Source organism: Pelodiscus sinensis, chromosome 14 (assembly GCF_052426305.1).
Source record: "Pelodiscus sinensis isolate ZL-2025 chromosome 14, ASM5242630v1, whole genome shotgun sequence".
NCBI lineage: Eukaryota > Metazoa > Chordata > Testudines > Trionychidae > Pelodiscus > Pelodiscus sinensis.
In genome coordinates, this window is record NC_143065.1 from 27,069,790 (window position 1) to 27,091,355 (window position 21,566).

The 21,566-nt window shown below is 42.6% G+C and overlaps 1 protein-coding gene across 4 annotated transcripts in view; it reads left to right on the plus strand.

Moving 5' to 3' along the window:
- SH3GL3 (SH3 domain containing GRB2 like 3, endophilin A3) overlaps positions 1-21,566 on the plus strand; it is a 93,297-nt gene that overhangs the window by 46,521 nt on the left and 25,210 nt on the right. For all 4 annotated transcript variants that reach the window (XM_089782054.1, XM_089782055.1, XM_089782056.1 and 1 more), the window contains exon 2: positions 19,356-19,424. In XM_089782054.1, the coding sequence (XP_089638180.1) occupies positions 19,356-19,424 (69 nt within the window). The remainder of the gene's footprint in view (positions 1-19,355; positions 19,425-21,566) is intronic.

A 21,566-nucleotide genomic window follows, 5' to 3' on the forward strand; every position in this document is an offset into this window, starting at 1 on the left:
GGACAACCAGAGCATGCAGAGAAAAAAATTCTTTGCTGTCCCTTATCAAGGTAGGCAAGCAAGCAGGGAAACCTGAGAACTGGCTGTCCAGGGTTGGGGGAAGTCTCTTTAAGCACAGGCCTCACATAGCCTCAGGCAGCAGCCGCATAAGATAACTCCTGACCTGATGCCCTGTTGAAACTGGTTCCGGCCGGCCTTAAATACAATTCATTGTCCATTCAGTGTGGATGCTCTATTTCGAAATAGCCAAATGCTATTTCGAAATGCATTTTGTGTATAGACGCTTTATTTCAAAATATCTCATTTCAAAATAGCTATTTCGAAAATTAGATATTTCGAAATAACACTATAGTGTAGATGTACCAAAACATTTTCCCAACCCAAAATAACCTGTTCAATAATTATCCCACCCAGCCCAGCAACCCTACAGGTTCACTCCCAGGCTCCTTCCCAGCAATTATTTCCTTCTCCTTCATTACCCCTAAATCCTCCAAGCATTTGCACTGCTTCTGAGAGGTGTAAGAAATACATTTCTATAGAGTGGTTTAGATGAATTATTACTCAAAGTTCCGTATTAATATGCCTACTTAGGAATTGATCCATCTAAAACATTTCCTGAATCTTTGTTCTTGTCTGTATCGCTACAGACATATTTGCTGACAGGCAATTTGAAATAAACTACCAAAATAACTGAAACTGGTGGAATTGTATTGTGCTGTGACAAATCAAATAGGCAGAATTTTAAACCATGCACAGAATTTTTAATTTTTTTGGCACAGAATTCTCCCAGGGGTAGTAGTTACAAGGAACTGCCACTAAAATGAATGGGGAGCTCTGCTGAAAAATAGCACTCTGCTTACGGCATTGAAATCAGTGGGCTCCTTGGCTGAGTAGGAGCGAAACTTTAATAGACACCTCATCATGCTATTGGTTTGGAGACAGAACTCCCAATTTTTTTTTGTTAGGCAGTTTTGCTGAATGACAAATGTCATGGTAATTGCCCATGATTATCTGTTGTGAGAGTTTGCATGTGCCTGGTTTGCAAAGAAGAATTTTGCCCTCAGCTCTGCTGTTAGTGCAATACCCATGTATATAAAGGCACATACAGAGACTTAGTCAGCCCAGCATGGACTGATCAAGCAATTTGGGCTTCCTTTCTAAATAAAATCTAGCTGCCAATTCTGACTCTCTGCCAGGACTGTGCTCCTGCAGTTCAACAGCTGTAAGCTGTTCATTGTAACTACCAAGCGCAATCAGACTTAGCATTCCAAGAGCTGAACCTTTTTTCTTCACATGGTAGCATACAGTGGTTGTGGTGGACTGAATCCACCCTTGTTGTTGCTGGCAGCTGTAGAATTGATTCTGATTCGTCTCAGCTGATTACCTGGCTGGACTACCTAGGTTTTGAATCATGTTTAGTTGAGAAAGATTTGCTCCTTGTTATAATGGAGGTTTAATAATAATGATTTATGTAGATCCATATGCAACCCATTATCAGTAAAAATGTTTCAGGCTAACAGTGGTATAATAGTAGCTCACACAATACAACTATACAGGAAACATTTACATGGGGACAGTCTTAGATCCCTGTTCCCAAGGCAACTGGAGACCAATCTCATTGCAAACAGATTTTCCATTTTCCTTATCATAAGGCTCATTACTGTACACCCTCTTCTAGGCCTAAATTTACCACTGACCTTTTGTGCTCTTACTTGTATTACTGTTAACTGTTTGCTTTACAAATACTGAATTAAGATATGAAGCATTTATACAGGGCGGGCAGGCTGAACCCCAGACAGGCAATACTTCCAAGCTCCCTCTGTTTTTTACTGAGTGGGGGGAGGTGTCTCTCAGATTCAGAACTATCTGAGCAGAGAAGACATGTTTGAGAAAGTGTGGCCCTCAGTATTCTTTAAATAGGAGTGTTAACTTTACCAGGCTTTGGGTTAGAGTTTGCAGGTCGATCCACTGAAAAATAGAGAAAAATACCTTGGAGCACAAGCCACTTTTTCTACATTCTCAAACAGAAATACAGTATTGCTGTGGCAGATGCCTTAGGTTTTGTTACGTCCCTATGCATGTATATACACCTAAAAATTAATGTTATTGATAATAGGATCAAGTCCCTTGTGGAAATCTAAGGCCTTTTAGACGAGTAATTGGTCTTATTGTCCTTTGTATGTAGAATTGAGCTTTAGTAAATTACAAGAAGAACCATGCATTATATGACCATCCCATTGTATTCAATATTTGTTTGCCTATATCCTCATGTAGCCCTATAAAAATGTATCTCTGAACATACTGTCCAAAATGTGTAGATCATTCTTTATACTCTTTAGCATTTAAAAAAACTGAAAAAGTTTAATATAAAATGACAAGCTGATTCCTTAAATGTCCATGTGTTTGAATCAGAAATATTTCACCCCTCATGAAAGAAGAGAGCCATATTTGATTTTTGGTCCACAACTTTTTATGCCTAGGATTTCCCATCCACAAAAGTGCTGACTGCCATAAAACAAAGATTTCTGGGGGGAAAAATAGCATAGTGTGTGACACAGAAATAAAATATTTGAAGAAACTTGTGGGCAGTATAAAATATTTTTTTTAAAATAGTTACACATGTGAAGATGCTTAAGGCACCTGAATTTCAAAAACAAATGTCCACTGCTGTGAGGCATATGTTCTAAAGATGGATGGAGAAACTAGCACATTTAGAAATAAGAACAAATTTGGCTTCCGTGTGTTTAAACTATTAATTTTTGCAATGGCAAGCAACTTAAACAGCACAAGAGCAGGAGAACAGAAAATAGATCTATAAATGTAAAGGGACCCAGTTCAGTTGCTTGATTTTTTTTTTTAAACAAAAGGTTCTATTCCCTTAATATGTCAGGAAATAATGTGACTATTTCCACAAATGTTAGTGAGAGTTAGTATTACAGCTGGCCTTGTGTTTAGTGGGAGAAGGGGCTCCAACGTATTCATTATGCAGGTGATGCCCACTGGGTGTTCGGTCTGATCTAGATCCATTAAAGCTCTTAAGAACATGATTAAATGATTTAGTTGGTCAAGACTAGGACTAAAACAGGACTAAAATAGATACTGATATTGCAACAGACCCTCTCTTTTAGGAGATCTGCCCGGCAAAGCAGAAGAAATCTCGTTCAAACAAATCAAAGCATGATGGATAGCCCTGCTCTTCGTATTATTGCAGCACTTTCAGCACTGAAGTGCTTTCACTAAATTTTGGTGCTCAATCTCTACAATGCAGGTTGTTGGTTTTCTTCAGAGCCCTGGAATAACATAGGTCTTCGGTGCTGGTGATTTAAGTTAAATAAAAGAACAGCCTCAACTGCTGGTACGCTTTAATTAGACTGTTTTGCTCTCCGTTATTTATAGATGTCTCTTGGAATCTTGAAAATCTCTCTGTGTATTTTACCTATTTGCATTGCCAGATAATTATTCCCTTGTTTATATTTTCTTCCATAGAGCAAAGTTGCTGGGCGTGCAGCAGCCCTCTTACCCCCGGCTTTGAAGAAGTAATAACCAAATAAATGCTTTTGTTTTCAGTACCCCGCTACAAAAATTGTTCTAGCATCCTGCCATCGAGATTCCTATTCAACTTCTTGGTTTGTTTATTTGTTTGCATCAGCTAGTATAAACTGAAGGCCTCATCCTTGTATTCAGTGGGAGTGCATAGTCCTAGTTAGTTAGTAAAGGCTGAATTTTGGCTTTGCTCATTTGATTCCTCGCCCTCTGCTGGAACTTGTGTAGCAAAGTAACATGCATCTCGCTTGCATTTAGACTGATATTTTCAAATATGTCTCAGCTTGAGACACCCACAGCCTGATTTTCAGAGCTGAGCACACAGAATTTTCATGGAGCTCTGGAAATCAGGCTTTAGTTGTCCTAACCTGAGCACCCAAAATTAGTGAATGCTTCTGACAATGATCTGTGTAATCAGACTGAGGACAGACTTGGCCTGGCCTGAGGGAGTAGAGGTGGGGGTTGGCTCTGGGCTCTCAGGAAGAGACGGGGCCTCCGGAAAAAGGAATAGGACTGTGATCTATCCTCCCCCAGCCAGTCCTTCTATGCTGCTGGGCACCCACCACCCAGAACTTGGGGCAGGCAAATGCTTATCTGGTTTACATTGTTATAGTTCCACTAAGGATCTGCTCATTTGACCTGTATGTATATTCTAAGTTACAGCTTTTTAAGGTGAATTGCATTGAAGAGTAAACTGGTTGATAGAGGATAGTGTTCTTAGTTATACTGTTATACATCTAGAGTGCCTCCCAGAACAGTTGCCCTATTTTTCCAGTACATCAACTATCCTATGTACAATATAAGAGCTAGGAAAGAGGAAGAGCAAACCGTGGTACATCACAGCACAGTAGTGGGCAGGATGTAAATCAGAATTTTTTTACTTTGGAAGATAGTTTAGCATCTCCGACCTCCCTGAACTGAGTGACTGCTCTGTCCTCTCAGGAGGGCTTTACTTTGTAAAAAAATCTTTTTTCACTCTGAAAATCCCTTTCCCAGACTATCTACCCATAGTTTACGAATGGGCGTTAAAGGGATTCCTCAGAAAGTAATGAATATAACCTCACCGCATTAAATCCTTGATGCATATTAATTCAATGCCAAATGAAAAATATAACGTGAGGACAGGTCTACAGTTGAGAATTGTTATGCTTCCCTCTTAAAAAAAGGCTACTGGACAGTTATACTGAAAGGTAATATTTTATATTAACTAGTGTTGAACCTAACTCTTATACCTTAGTATATGTGTGCACTATAATGTTACCTTTCCTGTGGAAGACAGAACTATGTGTGTTTAATTCCCTGACTTTCTACATTTTAATAGTTTTGAATTAGTCTATTTCCCTCTTAATTGCCTTGTTTCATTTAAGAGGTGGAGGTGAGGAAGAGAAAAGAAGAAAGAAAAATGCTGGTATATATCATTATTTGACTGTGCCAGACATGTCCCCTTTGTGCATTTTCTATGTTTTGGGCTTGTGGTTTAACATTTAACCTTATGATAGACATCTCTGAGTCTTACAATGCTTAAACTTTCAACACATGATTCTTTCAGAATAAAGAAAATGTTGTCATGGCTATATTCATTAAAGGCAATTCAGCCTTTGGTAAACAGTGAATTCTTTTGAGCAGCCATTAAGTATATTTAATGACAAATTAGCGAACTACACACATCAATCATATTCTTGCTGAGTAAGTAAGGGCCTGATCCCAGACTCTGACATTAGTGGAGCTGGATCAGGCCCTAATAAAGGGTTGTCAGCTGTCCAGTTTTTGACTGGCACTCCTGGCTGAACTCTAGTGCCTCTGCTTGGCACTGCCTTCTGGTCAGTGAGGGACTGAGCCTAAGGCAGGTGGACAGGAAGGCTTCACATGCTGCCCCTGATCTGAGTGCAGACTCTGCAGTTCCCATTGGCTGGGAACTGTGACCAATGGAATCATAGAATCATAGAATAATAGAATAATAGGACTGGAAGGGACCTCGAGAGGTCATCGAGTCCAGCCCCCCGCCCGCAAGGCAGGACCAAGCTCCGTCTACACCATCCCTGACAGATGTCTATCTAACCTGTTCTTAAATATCTCCAGAGAGGGAGATTCCACCACCTCCCTTGGCAATTTATTCCAATATTTGACCACCCTGACAGTTAGGAATTTTTTCCTAATGTCCAATCTAAACCTCCCCTGCTGCACTTTAAGCCCATTACTCCTTGTCCTGTCCTCAGAAACCAAGAGGAACAAATTTTCGCCTTCCTCCTTGTGACACCCTTTTAGATATTTGAAAACCGCTATCATGTCCCCCCTTAATCTTCTTTTTTCCAAACTAAACAAGCCCAGTTCATGAAGCCTGGCTTCATAGGTCATGTTCTCTAGACCTTTAATCATTCTTGTCGCTCTTCTCTGTACCCTTTCCAATTTCTCCACATCTTTCTTGAAATGTGGCGCCCAGAACTGGACACAGTACTCCAGCTGAGGCCTAACTAGTGCAGAATAGAGCGGCAGAATGACTTCATGAGTTTTGCTTACAACACACCTGTTGATACAACCTAGAATCATATTTGCTTTTTTTGCAACAGCATCACACTGTTGACTCATATTCAACTTGTGGTCCACTATGACCCCTAGATCCCTTTCCGCCATGCTCCTTCCTAGACAGTCGCTTCCCATCTTGTATGTATGGAACTGATTGTTCCTTCCTAAGTGGAGCACTTTGCATTTCTCTTTATTAAACCTCATCCTGTTTACCTCTGACCATTTCTCTAACTTGCTAAGGTCATTTTGAATTATGTCCCTATCCTCCAAAGAAGTCGCAACCCCACCCAGTTTGGTATCATCTGCAAACTTAATAAGAGTACTCTCTATCCCAATATCTACATCATTGATGAAGATATTGAATAGTACGGGTCCCAAAACAGACCCTTGAGGAACTCCACTTGTTATCCCTTTCCAGCAGGATTTAGAACCGTTAACAACAACTCTCTGACTACGGTTATCCAGCCAATTATGCACCCACCTTATCGTGGCCCTATCTAAGTTATATTTGCCTAGTTTATCAATAAGAATATCATGCGAGACCGTATCAAATGCCTTACTAAAGTCTAGGTATATGACATCCACCGCTTCTCCCTTATCCACAAGGCTCGTTATCTTATCAAAGAAAGCTATCAGATTAGTTTGGCATGACTTGTTCTTCACAAACCCATGCTGGCTATTCCCTATCACTTTATTACTTTCCAAGTGTTTGCATACGATTTCCTTAATTACCTGCTCCATTATCTTCCCTGGGACAGACGTTAAACTGACCGGTCTATAATTTCCTGGGTTGTTCTTATTCCCCTTTTTATAGATGGGCACAATATTTGCCCTTTTCCAGTCTTCTGGAATCTCCCCTGTCTGCCATGATTTTTCAAAGATCATAGCTAAAGGCTCAGATACCTCCTCTATCAGCTCCTTGAGTATCCTGGGATGCATTTCATCAGGACCTGGTGACTTGCTGACATCTAACTTTCCTAAGTGATTTTTAACTTGTTCTTTGTGTATCCTATCTTCTAAACTTACCCTCTCTCTGCTTGTATTCACTACGTTAGGCACACCTCCAGACTTCTCGGTGAAGACCGAAACAAAGAAGTCATTGAGCATCTCCGCCATTTCCAAGTTCCCTGTTACTGTTTCTCCCTCCTCGCTAAGCAGTGGGCCTACCCTGTCCTTGGTCTTCCTCTTGCTTTTAATGTATTTATAAAAGGTCTTCTTGTTTCCTTTTATGCCTGTAGCTAGTTTGATCTCATTTTGTGCCTTTGCCTTTCTAATCTTGCCCCTGCATTCCCGTGTTGCTTGCCTATATTCATCCTTTGTTAGTTGTCCTAGTTTCCATTTTTTATATGACTCCTTTTTTATTTTGAGATCATGCAAGATCTCCTTGTTAAGCCAAGCTGGTCTTTTGCCATATTTTCTATCTTTCCTACACAGCGGAATTGTTTGCTTTTGGGCCCTTAACAACGTCCCTTTGAAATACTTCCAACTCTCCTCAGTTGTTTTTCCCTTCAGTCTTGCTTCCCATGGGACCTTACCTACAAGTTCTCTGAGCTTATCAAAATCTGCCTTCCTGAAATCCATAACCTCAATTGTGCTGGTCTCCCTTCTACCTTTCCTTAAGATCATGAACTCTATTATTTCGTGATCACTGTCCCCTATACTGTCTTCCACTTTCAAGTTCTCAACTAGTTCCTCCCTATTTGTTAAAACCAAATCCAGAACAGCTTCTCCTCTGGTAGCTTTTTCAACCTTCTGAAACAGAAAGTTGTCTCCAATGCAGTCCAGAAACTTATTGGATAGCCTGTGCCTCGCTGTGTTAGTTTCCCAACATATGTCTGGATAGTTGAAGTCCCCCATCACCACCAAATCTTGGGCTTTGGATAGTTTTGTTAATTGTTTAAAAAAGGCCTCATCCACCTCTTCCACCTGGCTAGGTGGCCTGTAGTAGACTCCTAGCATGATAATGGAAGCTGCAGTGGTAGTGCCTGCAGGCGTAAGGACAGCACATAGTGCTTCCGTGTGCTTCAGGGCCTCAGACCCCTGGCGGCTGCTTCCATGGTAAATGTTGCCGGGACCCCGTACCACTCACCCCCTACACCGCAGCCTTGAGCCCCCTCCTGCTTCCCAAACTCCTCATCTCCACTGCAGAGCCTGCACCCCCAGCCAGAGCCCTCACCCCCTTCCAAATGCCTACACTTTAACCTCAGGCCAGTTAAAGTAAGGGGGGGTTAGGGAGAGGGAGCAATGGAGGGAAGAGGGGTGGAGCAAGTGGGGGTGAGGCTCTAAGAACAGGCAGGACAGAGGCAAAGAAGGGGTGTTTGTTTTTGTGTGATTAGAAAGTTGGCAACCCTACCCTAATAGACCATCTGAAGGACAAAAACATTTATTGTGATTTGATCCCAAATTAGGATTATACCACAAGAAAGCCAGTACAGTTGAAAGATAAGAATGGAGCACTGCCCATCCTGGGATTGCTTGGCTCAGATGCACAGATGCATGTTGATATGTATTATAAAATACACCATGTATGTGTGGTACTTATCTGAGGGTTTTATCAAATCTCTGTTGTTCTGGGAGATTCTTGGTGATTTCTAATGCTCAGTAATCTCTGTTAGCAGTTTGAAGTAGGATTATGCTTTGAAATTGGGTTTACTTGGTGTATCGCTGATATTATATATAATTTTTGCAAGAGAAGCTTTTCTAAAATTCACATTACAATATATATATGACAGTGGAAATGAACGGTGCCTGACTGAGACACATAGATTATAATTCCTTAGATAGTCCAGGCAAAATGTTGAAAGGAAAATTTTATATTTAAAAAGCTACATTGAAAGATGGGCCCTGTTTACTGCAAAGAGCTAACAAGCTGTAGATTTTATTGCAAATGATCAATGATCATTTTATACTCTGGCTTGAATCTGGTTTCATTTATAATGTGTATATCAGAACTCCAATGAAACTGGAAAAATTGCACTTATGTAAAACTGGTACAAGATCAGATTTGAGCCCTATGGATGTTTTAGCTTATGGAAGAGCATTTTTTCCACACAGCAAAAGCCAGAGGATGCTGAAAGGGTAAATTCTTTAGAAGATGGATATTTACAAGTGCTGCATGAAGCTGTACTACTGAAAAGTTTTTTATATTTTCAACATTAATTGCGCGTATGAAGTTCGCTAAAGCATTACAATGTTTTGTTTCTTTTCAAATCCCAATTGAATATTTTCTGCAAATCTGTCAATCAGGCACATTCCAGAGAGAGGCTTTTAGCTTGTGTGTCTGCAACATTGTATGTAATGTTTCAGTATGAAAAAGAACAGCAGGGTCTGGGAAGTGATTGGAGCCAAGAAGTGCTTATGCATATGGAAGTGCAGTATTTCTTTATGCAGAGACTATCCCCTTGTATGCTAGAGAATACTGGCTCTATTATAGACTGTGAGTTGTAGCTTGCAGTAGTATGTAATTATGAATAAGAACTAATCAGAACAGTAACAGAAATGGTAAAAAGGGTTTTACTGCAGCAGGGACATAGCAGTGGCCCACCCACTTTTCATGCAGGCCCACCCCCGTCATCCTGTCTGATGCTCCTGCTGGGGGGCAGGGTTGGAGCACAGGGGCTTAACCCCACACACTAGCATAGCCTAGCATACCCCACACACTAGCATAGCCCACTTACCCACCCTTCTGGCTATACCACTGTATTGCAGTCATGTAATTGGGCTCAACATTGTGCTTTAACACAGCCACTTATTTCAATCCAGCCCTTAGTATACAAGCATATATGTTATATTGCCCAAGAGGGCTCATGCTAATTTGTGGAATTTGTATGTTATAATATTACAGTTCTTCATTCATTATTTTCAGCCTACTGTATAAAAGAGAAGGGAGCAGGGAACAAGTTCTAAGCAGTGAACCCTTCTCTGCTCCCTTCCTCTAAGACAGGAGAATTATTGTGGGAAGTGAAGAAAGGCTCTTTTCACTTTGCTCCCTGACAAGCTGGAGTGGCTAGATGTGGTGCAGAGTATTCAACAGAAGTTTGAGAGGCAGCCATCTTAACCCATTGCCAAACTGCGGAGCTCCTCTCGAGTCACCAGAGTAGATTACAGCCAGATTCCTGTCCCATTTAGGTCTGGAACTGCATTAACTTGACCACCAGAATGGCCAGTGAGTCCATAGCTACAATTCAGGCCCTGAAGATGAATGTGCAGAGAGGCCTTATACAGTTTGTAAGACTCTCAGATACTGGGCTGTGTGGTGGGGTCAGGATTTCTAAATGGCTGCAGTGCACAGGACCATGTAAGTTGTAGTAGTGGGTTCTGAACCTGACTGACTCATCAAAACTGGTTGACTCATCAAAACTGGGGTGGCCAAACTGTGGCTTGCAAATTGCATGCAGCACTTTTACAGGTAAAGAGTGGCTCACGGCGCTCCTCTCTCCCCCCCCCCCCCCACCAGACTTGTGGGGTTGGGACTTGGTAGCTCTATCTTGCAGCGGGAAAGATGGTCTCAGGGCTTCAGCCCTGCGGGATATGCCTGCTAGGGCTTGGAGCTTCAGCAGAAGTACAGCTGCCATGGAACTCATATATTGAACCCCTGAGCTCCTGCAGGCACCTTCCAAGGGCAAAAGTCCTGAGCCCCAACTCCAGGTGCCCTGCTTTCAAACTTCTGAAGTTTGTCGTGTGTGGCTCGGAGATAAGTTTGGCCACCCTTGATATATAGCCTTATAATTACACGGGGCTCCAGTCAACCAGGTTCCTGTTTAATTCCAAACTAAGGATGTTAATGGTTAATCAGTTAACCAGTAATCCTCACCAGTAATGGTGAGGCTTACCGGTTACGGTTAACTGGTTGGTGCTGGAGCAGCCCCATGCGTGCATTGTGGGCTGGGGGCTGCTCCAGCCCCATGGAGCTCACCACAGGTAGGGAGCACCCAACCGAGCTGGAGCAACTCCCAGCCATGGTGAGGTTGTCCCTGGCATGCCCCGGGTAGGGATACTCCAACCTGACTGGAGCAGCTCCCAGACCAGCCAGGGAACTGCTCCAGTCCAGCTGCCGTGACCCCGCCCACCCATCCTGTTTAGTCAGTTAATCGATTAAACTTAATGTTTAGTTAACTAATGAAATGAGATTTTACAACTCTATTTGCAAACCATTGTATTGAATACATGTAAATGTTGCTTGTCAGATAACTAAAACACAGCAGCCATTTCCTGGGGCATACATTCTCAATAATTTTTTGGGTATCCCATGACTTTTCTTTGTCAGATTAGCTGTGCTGCTCTAACAACTGTTAACTTCAATCTGACCAGAGCAGGTGCCACTGTTGGAGAATTTACATTTCTTAATGTGAGAGAACTAAAACTGATGCTGAGCCAATGTGAAATTGATTATATTAGTAAAATTTAATAATAACACACCGATAACTCTGAGGGGCTCAAAGGAATGAATAAGTAGCCTCTCTGTGAGGTAACTGAGGTATTAATCACATTTTACAGCTAAGAAAACTAAGGCTCAGAGAAGCTGTATAGCTTTACCAAGGTTACACAGGATGTATGCAGCAAAGCCAAGAACTGCTTTACTAGTTGATGTTTGAACATCAGTTTGAAGCTGTACAACTGGATTTCTTTTTTTATTCTAGCCAATTCTTTTGCGCCTGGAATGTATTGTGAGCATGATGTAGGTCATTAAGGGTACATCTAGACTACAGGCTTTTGTCGAGAGAAGTTTTGTCGACAGATACGGTCGACAAAGCTTCTGTCTACAAAGAGCGTCTAGACTACATCCAGTTCTGTTGACAAAGCAAGCTGCTTTGTCGACGTGACAGTGTAGACACAAAGGACAGTGTAGATGCAATAATGCCTTCTGTCGACAGAACTCTGTTGACAAAAGGCGTTATTCCTCGTACAATGAGTTTTACAGCCGTCAACAGAACTGCTGAGTTCTGTTGACATTATGTCGACAGAATTCAGCGGCAGTGTAGACGCAAGTATAGTTTTGTTGACAAAAGTGGACTTTTGTCGACAAAACCCTTTAGTCTAGACACACCCTTAGATGTGAAGTATGTGATTGTGTCTGCAACTCTAGCCTTTAGATATGAATGCAGTTTATGTAGTTTAGACACTAAATTTTGAATGCAAAATTGCTGCTTTATCATCTGTAAATAGTAGAAGTTGGGTAAATATTTCTTCAGTTGCCCACTTTGATGATGATTGCTGCAGAGAAATCACTTAACTCTTCTGCAGTGTCTTGGTCTTTCTTAATTGCTCTCACTACTCTCTGGCAGTGCAGCAGGCCTGCTGATTCCCTCACAGTCGGTGATTCATTGTCACTGTAAATTTTCAATCCTTGTATCAGTGGTGTCAAACTACCACAGTAAAAAAGAACACAGAAAAAGTTTTTAACTGTGCGTCAGAAATGATAAGCAAAATTGAACCTAAAATAGTAATATATAAGTAGAAGAATATCTGATGCATGTGTAAAATGAATCATTCAGAGTTACACTGTGTATATCTGATGGTATTGAAGATGTAAACTTCACAGACCCAGTGAAAACACATTATTTCATAAGAAGAGAGGCCAGCAGATACAACAGTCACAAAAACATCAGCTGCCTTGTAAGCCTGTAGCTTTTTATTTTTATTTACATTGACTTTGTAATGTTGTGTTACATCACCCTGCGTTTGGCTCTCGTGGCTACAATGTCAAGTTTAACAGAGTGAAAGTCACTTCTGCTACTTTCTTCAAAATTAGAGTCGCTGACAACACACAAAGACCGAAGGTAGTGACCACGCATACAATAAGTTTTATTAAAATTACAATGAAAGTTATAATTACCCAAGTGTATCGAAATTTGATACAGACCAGTGCACAAGTTACAAATAGTTCTACTCTCATCCTTGATGAGTGTCAGGGTATTATGGGTCTCTCATGGCTTGATCATCAGTAGAGGGAGGGCTTCTGTTGGGGTCTCCCAGAGGGAGCTCAGTTTTTCCATTATGAGCATCCATCTTTTTGTATTGTGATTCTGTCTGCACCTATGTAAATGTGTCAGCCCTTTTTTCTCTTATTGATCTATATCTCCCAAAAAATTAAGGGAACTCAATTTCGTATAGGCTGGGAAAGTTCCCTTTATTAATACTGACACGCAACCTGTGTCCCATGATTAAGACACACGTCTAAGACAGATGCATATTATGAGCTTTTTTATTATCAAATACAGGTTGGACCTCCCCAGTCTAGCACTGCCTGAACCTGACGATCCCAAACAAGGATGTTTTCCAGACAAGGGGGAAGGTCAATTCTGTCCCCTCTTCATGGGTCCTTCATGCTCCTGGCCCAACCGCTGGCACCTCCAGACACCCTTGCTGCTGACCCGGTTTACATAGAGCGCTGGGAGAACTCTCTCCCAGCACTTGTTCCATGGCCACACTTCCAGGTTAAAGTGCTGCCAGTAGCAGCACTGCTGCGGCTGCGGCTGCATTTTGAACTCTTAAATGTAGACAAAGCATAAAATGTTCTCCTAATCTGTTCAAACAACAGGAAGAGCAAGTGAAGGAAGTGTGCAGTTTTGGGAAATGAATGCCCTTGTTGACTACTTTAGGAATGAATACAGTGCATCAAAGATGGCTGGGAACTGTCAAAACTAGAGTGGCTACAAAATTTGGATTAGGATCCCTTTGGGGGCTGTTAGAGACTGGGGTTTTAGTTCAAGCCACTGTAGAGATAAAGTTCCTTTAAAAAGTTAAGGTCTGGGCTTGATTTTTGAAACAATTCCCCAACCCTCTCAAAGTCTGTATTTTTTCACTCCAATATTTAAAGCCAGGAGAGGCCATTCTGATTATCTAGTTTGAGTTCTTGCATAATACAGGGCATAGAATCTGCATCAAGCCCATGACTTCTGCTTTAGCTCTAGCATACATTTAAAAATAAAATGGCTTGATTTAAGACTCCAAATGATGGAAAAATCAACATGTACCTAGACACGTCCTCACTGTTAACAGTTTGTACCTTATTTCTAATAAAAGGAGGAGTCCTATGGCATCTTAAAGACTAACAGATTTATTAGGGCATAAGCTTTCCTGGGCAACGACCCATTTTGTCAGATGCATCTTTGCCCAGGAAAGTTTATGTCCTAATAAATCTGTTAGTCTTTAAAGTGCCACAGGACTTCTCATTGTTTTTGCAGATACAGACTAGTATGGCTACCTCTCTGGTACTTTCTAACACAGTGGTGTAAGTGGGAGTCAGATTTTTCAAGAATGCTAACTCCCATTGTGACATTTATGACCAGATTTCTCTGGCTCTTTTGAGAGTCTGGCCATATGTGGACAAAGGGCTAAATTGCAAGTGTATTTAGAGGAGAAATTGGAAACTGATGGTATGTCTGCACTGCATGCTTATTTCAAAATAAGCTATTCCAGAATAGTTATTCCAAAATAGCTTATTTTGAAATAGCATGTCTACACTGCAGGGAAGCCTCAAAATTAGTCCGAGGCAGGCTTCCCTAATGTAGATGTGCTATCTCGATTTAGATCCCCAGAAGCCACTGGGGAGATATAACTTAGAATGGCCCTGGTGAGGGGCTATTTCAAAATAGCAGCAGTGGAGCATCTACACATGGCTTATGTCAAAATAGCTATTTTGGAATAGGCATTGTTCCTTGTATAATGAGGTTTACAGATTTCGGAATAAGACATCTGTTATTTCAAACTTATTTTGAAATAATGGAATGGCTGTGTAGATGCTCACATTGTTATTTTGAAATAACACTAGTTATCTCGAAATAACCATGCTGTGTAGTCACACCCTAAGGCTATGTCTAGACTGCAAGCCTCTTTCGAAAGAGGATTTTTCTAAAGATATTTTTGAAAAAGCCTCTTTCGAAAAAAAGCGTCTAGACTGTAAGCGGAACTTTTGAGAAAGCAAGCCGCTTTTTTGAAAGAAAGCAGAGAGAGAGTCTGGATTCTCTTTCTAAAAAGCCCTGTTGGCATTCAAGAACGCCTTTTTTCGAAAGAGCACTTTCGAAAAAAGGCATTCTTCCTCGTGAAATGAGGTTTACCGCCGTCGAAAGAAAAGCCGCATTCTTTCGATTTAATTTCAAAAGAACGCGGCTGTAGTCTAGACGCAGGTGAAGTTTTTTTGAAAAAAGGACACAGCCTAAGGGTATTTGAAAATCAAAGAGAGGATATTGTAATGGGTGCCATATGGCATGGGAAATAAACTGTGTTTTTAAGTGCTGTACATCTAAACTTTGTTTCTTTGTAATTTTCTTCTTGAATCTGCCTCATTTATATCTTTCATTTCTGTTCCAAAGAAGAGGAAGAAATTGTATTGGGGTTTAATGGAGTGCTGTAAAAACTTGTTATGTGATGCTCTCCTTTCCCTTCTGAAGACCAAACATTCATACTCCACTACATTTCACTCCTAAAAACGTTATAGAAAATTAAAATAAAAGTATTTCCTTGTTCAAATATCTGTTGTTGATTTAACATTGTGGTGTTGAGTTTTTCTTGTACAACTTCCCAAGTGACTGGATGTGTTACATGAGTATACTGTGGGCTGCATATGTTGCTGTGCACTGACTATTTGGAAGAAGCTGCCTCTCTAGCCAGAGGACCATAGCTTCTTTAGATGATATTTTTAGTAAATCATTCTTGATCAATATTGTAAGTATCAGGAAAATCATATAGATAACAGATACAAATGTGAATTTTTCCATACGTTATTCAGTATATCAAGAAGAGTTTATCTTGTGTGGCTTGGAGCCTGTGTATGTGGATTTTTCCTTGTCCATGCAGGTGTGGGAGGAAGCTAGCCTCACCCTGTCATCTCTTACACAGATATAAGATGTTGGCACCCACCTTTGCTGAGCAAGTGATATCCGTTTTTGATTGTCCACTTGTCAAATTTTACAGTAAGCACCTTCGCGCTTTCTCTTCTCACCGCACCCCTTATCTTCTGGAGAAGCTCCCAGCAAACACCCACAAAGCCAACACATTCTCCTACTTCAAATCCTCCCTTTAAAACACTCCTCTGCCATGATACCTACAAAGAACCACAGAAAGTTTAAGCCAAGAGTCTCAAACTCATGGCCCAGGGACTATCCGTGGTCTGAGCAGTTCCACAGTCTGGCCAACACATGAGTCCCTGTACCTCTGGGGGGCACATCTGTACCCTCCCCCCAAGTCCAGCCCCTGCTCTGCCCTCACCTCACCTCTTCCTGCCCCTGCTCTTCCCTCTGCCCCACCACATCACACCCCTCTTCTAAAACCCCCTCCCCTGAGGGATGCAGCCGCAGGGATTATCAGAGGGTCTGGTATGAGGCAGCAGTCGGGGAGCTGTGGGGAAGCGGAGCAACGCAGCAGCCTTTGCCCTGTCTGAGGCCAGGCTGGGCGCTTTGCTTCACCATGGTGGCCGTAAGTGGAGCACCCTAGTCCCAGCTGGCTTGGAAGATGGCAGCAGAGCAGAGCAGGCTGCTGCATAGCTCTGTTTCCCTGCAATGAGTGCGGGGAGCCCAACCCCTGCTGCCCCCCGCCCCAGGCTAACCTGCGTATGGATGACCATCCGATCCATAGGATGGTTGGGATGCTGCTGTGGGGCGCCCCCAAAGTGTGAATTCCATGGCAGCCACACTAAACCAGCCTATGGACAGGATGGCGCTGCACGTACCTCCCTCAGGCCACCGGCTATGCCCACAGTGCCTAGAACTAACAGCTGGAAGCTGCTCTGTTGCCAGGGACCCTGGGTGGGGGTGTTATACCACCCAGGGGTAGCAGGTGGGGATGGGGAGGAGGGCCCAGTAGTATGCAGGCTGGCAGCCAGTGCCAGGAGACGTGTGGTGAATGTGTGGAGACCCTGCCCACTGGAGCCCACTAGGAGGATTTGCAGACCGGCCCTGGCCCAAAGGTAAATTGAGTTTGAGCCCCCTGGTTCAGGCAGTTGGTGCTCTGTGACTGCTGCTCTGTGACTGCTGCTGACCCGTATCATCCCGTCATAACCTTGTGCTCTCTGCTCTGTTGTATCCCTCTACTGTCCCTCAGCACTGAGATTGTAAGAGTATTAGGGCAGAGAACATCCCTGTGTGTTATTTCTTTGTACAGTGCCTGGTATAATAGCATTTGGGCCTCTAAGTGCTTCTGCAATGCATGCAAATAAACAATAATTAGCAACATAATTCTCTCTTCATCATCACTTATTTCCCTAGGCAGGCGTCTTCGGGTGCCCGCACACAGCAGCAGTTATATGAACACAGCACCAGGTTCTCCTGAGCTCCTTGTCTTGCTTCATCACTCCTTAATCTTTTGCTTATACACTCCGTACTGCACACCTGTACCATGCAGAATCAAGCCATGAACAGAGAACAGCTCCGTATCCAGTATCTGTGACCCATTTTCAGATTCTACAGCTCTCCAACGTCTGTTCTATGTTGTCAGATATATTCTAATTTGGGAGGCTTTTGGAAAAGGGAGAATAAAACACTCCACTCCATTTTGGTGCTTTCTGCATTTATTTTTCAATGGAGTACTTGATGCCCAACTTCTTATTGTGCTCTGTTTTTTAACATTGTTGCTGTTTTCAAATGGCAGCAAAGAGCTCATTTAAACAGATAAACACCTCTGAGCAAATTTCACATTAAAAAATTTACTGTTTTTTGGGTATTATTATTAAAACACTGTCCCAAGTACAGTGACACTTGGGTATACCCTTTAACACCAGCAAAGGATCTTGCCCTTAGGGTGAATCCACACAGCACCCTTACCTTGAAATAATTTGCACTATGCAAATTGCGTAGCTTATTTCAAGGTAATTTTGAAATAAAGTGCTATTCCGAAACATCCCTTAACTCTTGTGCAATGAGGTTTACAGGGATGTCGGAATAGCGAGCCTGCTGTATTTCAATATAACGAGCCTGCTCTTAAGACACAGACTAGCTATTAGTAACAGGGGTGAGATCTTCAATTACAAGAAGCAATGACTTGTGAGATGTCATATTTTTTTAAAGCACTGAAGTGAATTAGGAGCACAAATCTCATAACTTTTTTTTTTATGAAGACCAAAAATAATACTGATGGGCTGATGTATCTTGCATATCAAAAAAATTAGCTGACATTCCAAGTATCTTGAAATGGTTCAAGTTGCCTGGTTGGAATCCTACAAGTGAAGTTGCTTCTGTGAGATACATAGTTTTGAAGATAGTGTACCTTTTTTTCTTTAAAAAGTATAAAAGATAGTGGATTGCACAAATATGTTACTCTGCACCATTTTTTATAAGTCTGCTATCTGACCAGAGTGTGCATGCATAGGACCCATTAATGTTACTGGGAGTGTTATGAATGCACTCGCAGGAATCCAGGGCCAAAATCTAATCTCATTGTAAACTGTAGTAACATTGTTGATTTGAAGAGAATTACTCCAGTTTTGTACCAATTTAAATGTGATCTGGCTGGTTGGCCTCTATATCTGAAATCTACAGTGTAGCTTCTTAAGAGTACAAATGTCTCAAGCTTGAGAAATTTTCTGATCTTCTAGATCACTTCAGTGATTATTTAGAAACTCCAGTTTGGGCAGTTCCCCCTCCCTAGAGATCAGTGAGGAACAACCTAGGCTAGTGAGTGGGCCGCATGAGTGGTCTTCCTCATTTCAATGGACTGCAAGATTGTTGTAACCACATTGGTGTCCCCAGAGAGGGTAGTTTTGCTAATTGCCCTTGTGTACCTAAAATTTGAGGGGTGTGCCAGTTGAACCATAGCAGCTACAGATTGGATGCAGAGGGAACGAATGGTTCTCAGAGTGTTGTATGCAATAAGCATGCACCTCACTTCAAGTGCACTTGCTTTAAGTGTGTATCACTTTAGTAATATAGGTTGGACCTCCCTGGTCCGGCACTCCGGGGACCTGACTGGTCCTGGGTGAGGGATTTTGCCAGACCAAAGAAGGTACTTTCTGGTTTACCTGCCTCACGGCCCTCTATGCCCTGCTACTCCACCAGGCTTCCCACCCTCATCTCCCACCCCAATGGCAGCCTAGCTGAGCTGTGAGCCAGGCTCCCAGATCTCCTCACCTATTGCATCACACTGTGCTCCCCTCCCCCCACAGAGGGGTGGGGTTCTCTGATCCTGGAACATTGTGGTCCTGCTGGACCATGCATCTTGCCAGACCAGAGACTCTTGGTTTATAGAGATGCAATCTGCACCTACAGACACTTTACTTACATTTCTAATAACTTTCTTTAACTCTCAGGTCTACATGTTCTTTCATAAAGTAACAATGTTTTCTTTTGTTTTTGCAGTTGTTCAGTGAAAAAATTAGTGGAGCAGAAGGAACAAAACTAGATGAAGAATTTCAAGAGATGGAAAGGGTAAGGAAGCCAACATAAGTTTTTCAAGGTTATGCCATTGATTAAATACATTTTTTCATTTAATTTCTTAGTGTAATATACTAGGCAATCCAAAAATAAGTATGCAAAATATCCATATATATTATAAGATCCAATCCTGTCCTTGCTGAAGACTATAGGGAGAAAATTCTGTGTACAGTAACACAACAGTATTGAATGTAATGAAATATCAGTTTTGTAACAGAGGGAAGAATTTGACCCTGAAAGTTTTGTCTATGAGTTTATCAGGAACAACATTGGTCTCTAACAGTTTAATTTGTTAGCATGAACAGTAAAGTATTTGTTTTTCAGATATAATCTTGGTAGAAGTGTTTAAAAAAATTGTAAGAATTTTAAAACTGGTAAGAATTGCCCACTGTGAAAGCATTGCAGTATGGTAGTTGAAACAATGTTACTCTCAAGGATTTTTTGTTCCTGCTCTTTGGTTCTCAGTCCTTCACTGGGTCTTTGTCTGCTATATTGTTACATGTATAGACCCCTCTCCATAGGCATAGCTTGACTTCTGTATTTCAGGAACAGCTCCAGGCAGGCCAGTGGGGCTTTGTGTGTGGAATTCTGCCTCTGCCCAAGGCTTGCAGTTTTTTTAGGGGCAAATGGCCCCTCTTCCCCACCACAAACTACATTCATACCTCTTTGTGAGATTTTGGTATTGGTAGATTAAGAAAAATTCATTGCATACATTGTTTTTTCCAATGTTTTTCCACTTATTTTTTTAACTTCAGTTTTCTTTAGTTCCACAATAATTGTCTGATTTATAAGGAGAAAACACTGCATGAGTCACAGAAGGGAAAAGAGAAGAAATATTAGTATATTTTAGATCAGTGGTTCCCAACGTTTTTTGTACTGGGTAATGGCAAACCCATTTGGCAGATTGGTAACATTATATTTGCATATTCATTATGCAAATGAATATTCAAATATGCAAATAAAATGTTTCTGGTAGTCACTTCCCCCCTTGCTGCCTCTATCAAAAAGAGACAGCAGGGGTGGGGGGAGAAGAAGAGGTGCTTCAAAACAGCATTGCCATGTGGAGCTTGGAGCCAGAGCCTGGAGCCGGACCTTGGGCTCCATGTGGCGCTGCCACTTTAAAATACTGCATGCAGCCCAGGGCCAGCTGGGACTCCCAGGCTCTGAGTCCCCAGCTGATCCCAGGCTCCATGCGGCGCTGCCGCTTTGAAACACCACAGAAAGCACGGGGCCAGTGGTAGACTGCTTGAGTCCCCTGCTGGCCCAGTGCTCCCCGCTTTCACCTTTGAAGTGTAGCAACAGCCCTGGCTGGGGCTCTTGCTACACTTCAAAGATGGAGGCACCCTATCAACTAATCGAATAGTCAACGCAGATTGTGTCAACTATTCGATTAGCTGATTAATCTAAATTTAACATCCTTAGTCACCGGTCTGCCAAAAGTTTGTTTGTGGGTTTGCTGGTCTGTGGAATAAAAAGTCTCGGCCCCCACAGCCAGCCCTAATCCCTAGATCCCCTCACCACTCCACTACCTGCCCCAGCACCAGCCACTGACCCCAGAGTCCCCTGCACCCAGCTCCTCCAGTGCCAGCCTCTTGCTCTCAGAGTTCCCTTGTACCAGCCCCCCTCTGCCCCAAACACTTCAATGCCAGCTTCCTGTTTCCAGAGCTCCACTGCATCTCCCCAGGTCACCCTACTGAGCACTGTGGGAGCTGGGTTCACGTGGTGCTTGGTCCCAGCTTAGTGCCACCAGCTGGTCCCCTGCTGAGTAAGTGCAGCTGCAGTGCTTAGCCGGGGCCAAGCACCATGTGGATCTCAGCTGCCACAGCACTCCGCTGGGGCCAAGTGCCACGTGGAGCTGGGCTGCCACAGTGCTCACCTGGGGCCAAGTGCCATGTGGAGCTCGGTTGCTGCAGTGCTCAGCTAGGGCCGAGAGCCACATGGAGCCTGGCTGCCACAGCAGCTGCGCTCCACATGGCATTTGGCCCCGGCCAAATGCTGCAGCTGCCCATCACACGGCCCCACCAGCCGGGCCACATAGCAGCCAGTGGCACTGGAATTGAGGCCACAGTGAGGCTGCCCCAGTAGAGACAGCTTCATTGCGGCCCCAGCTCCAGCTGCAGCACACCCGATTGTCTG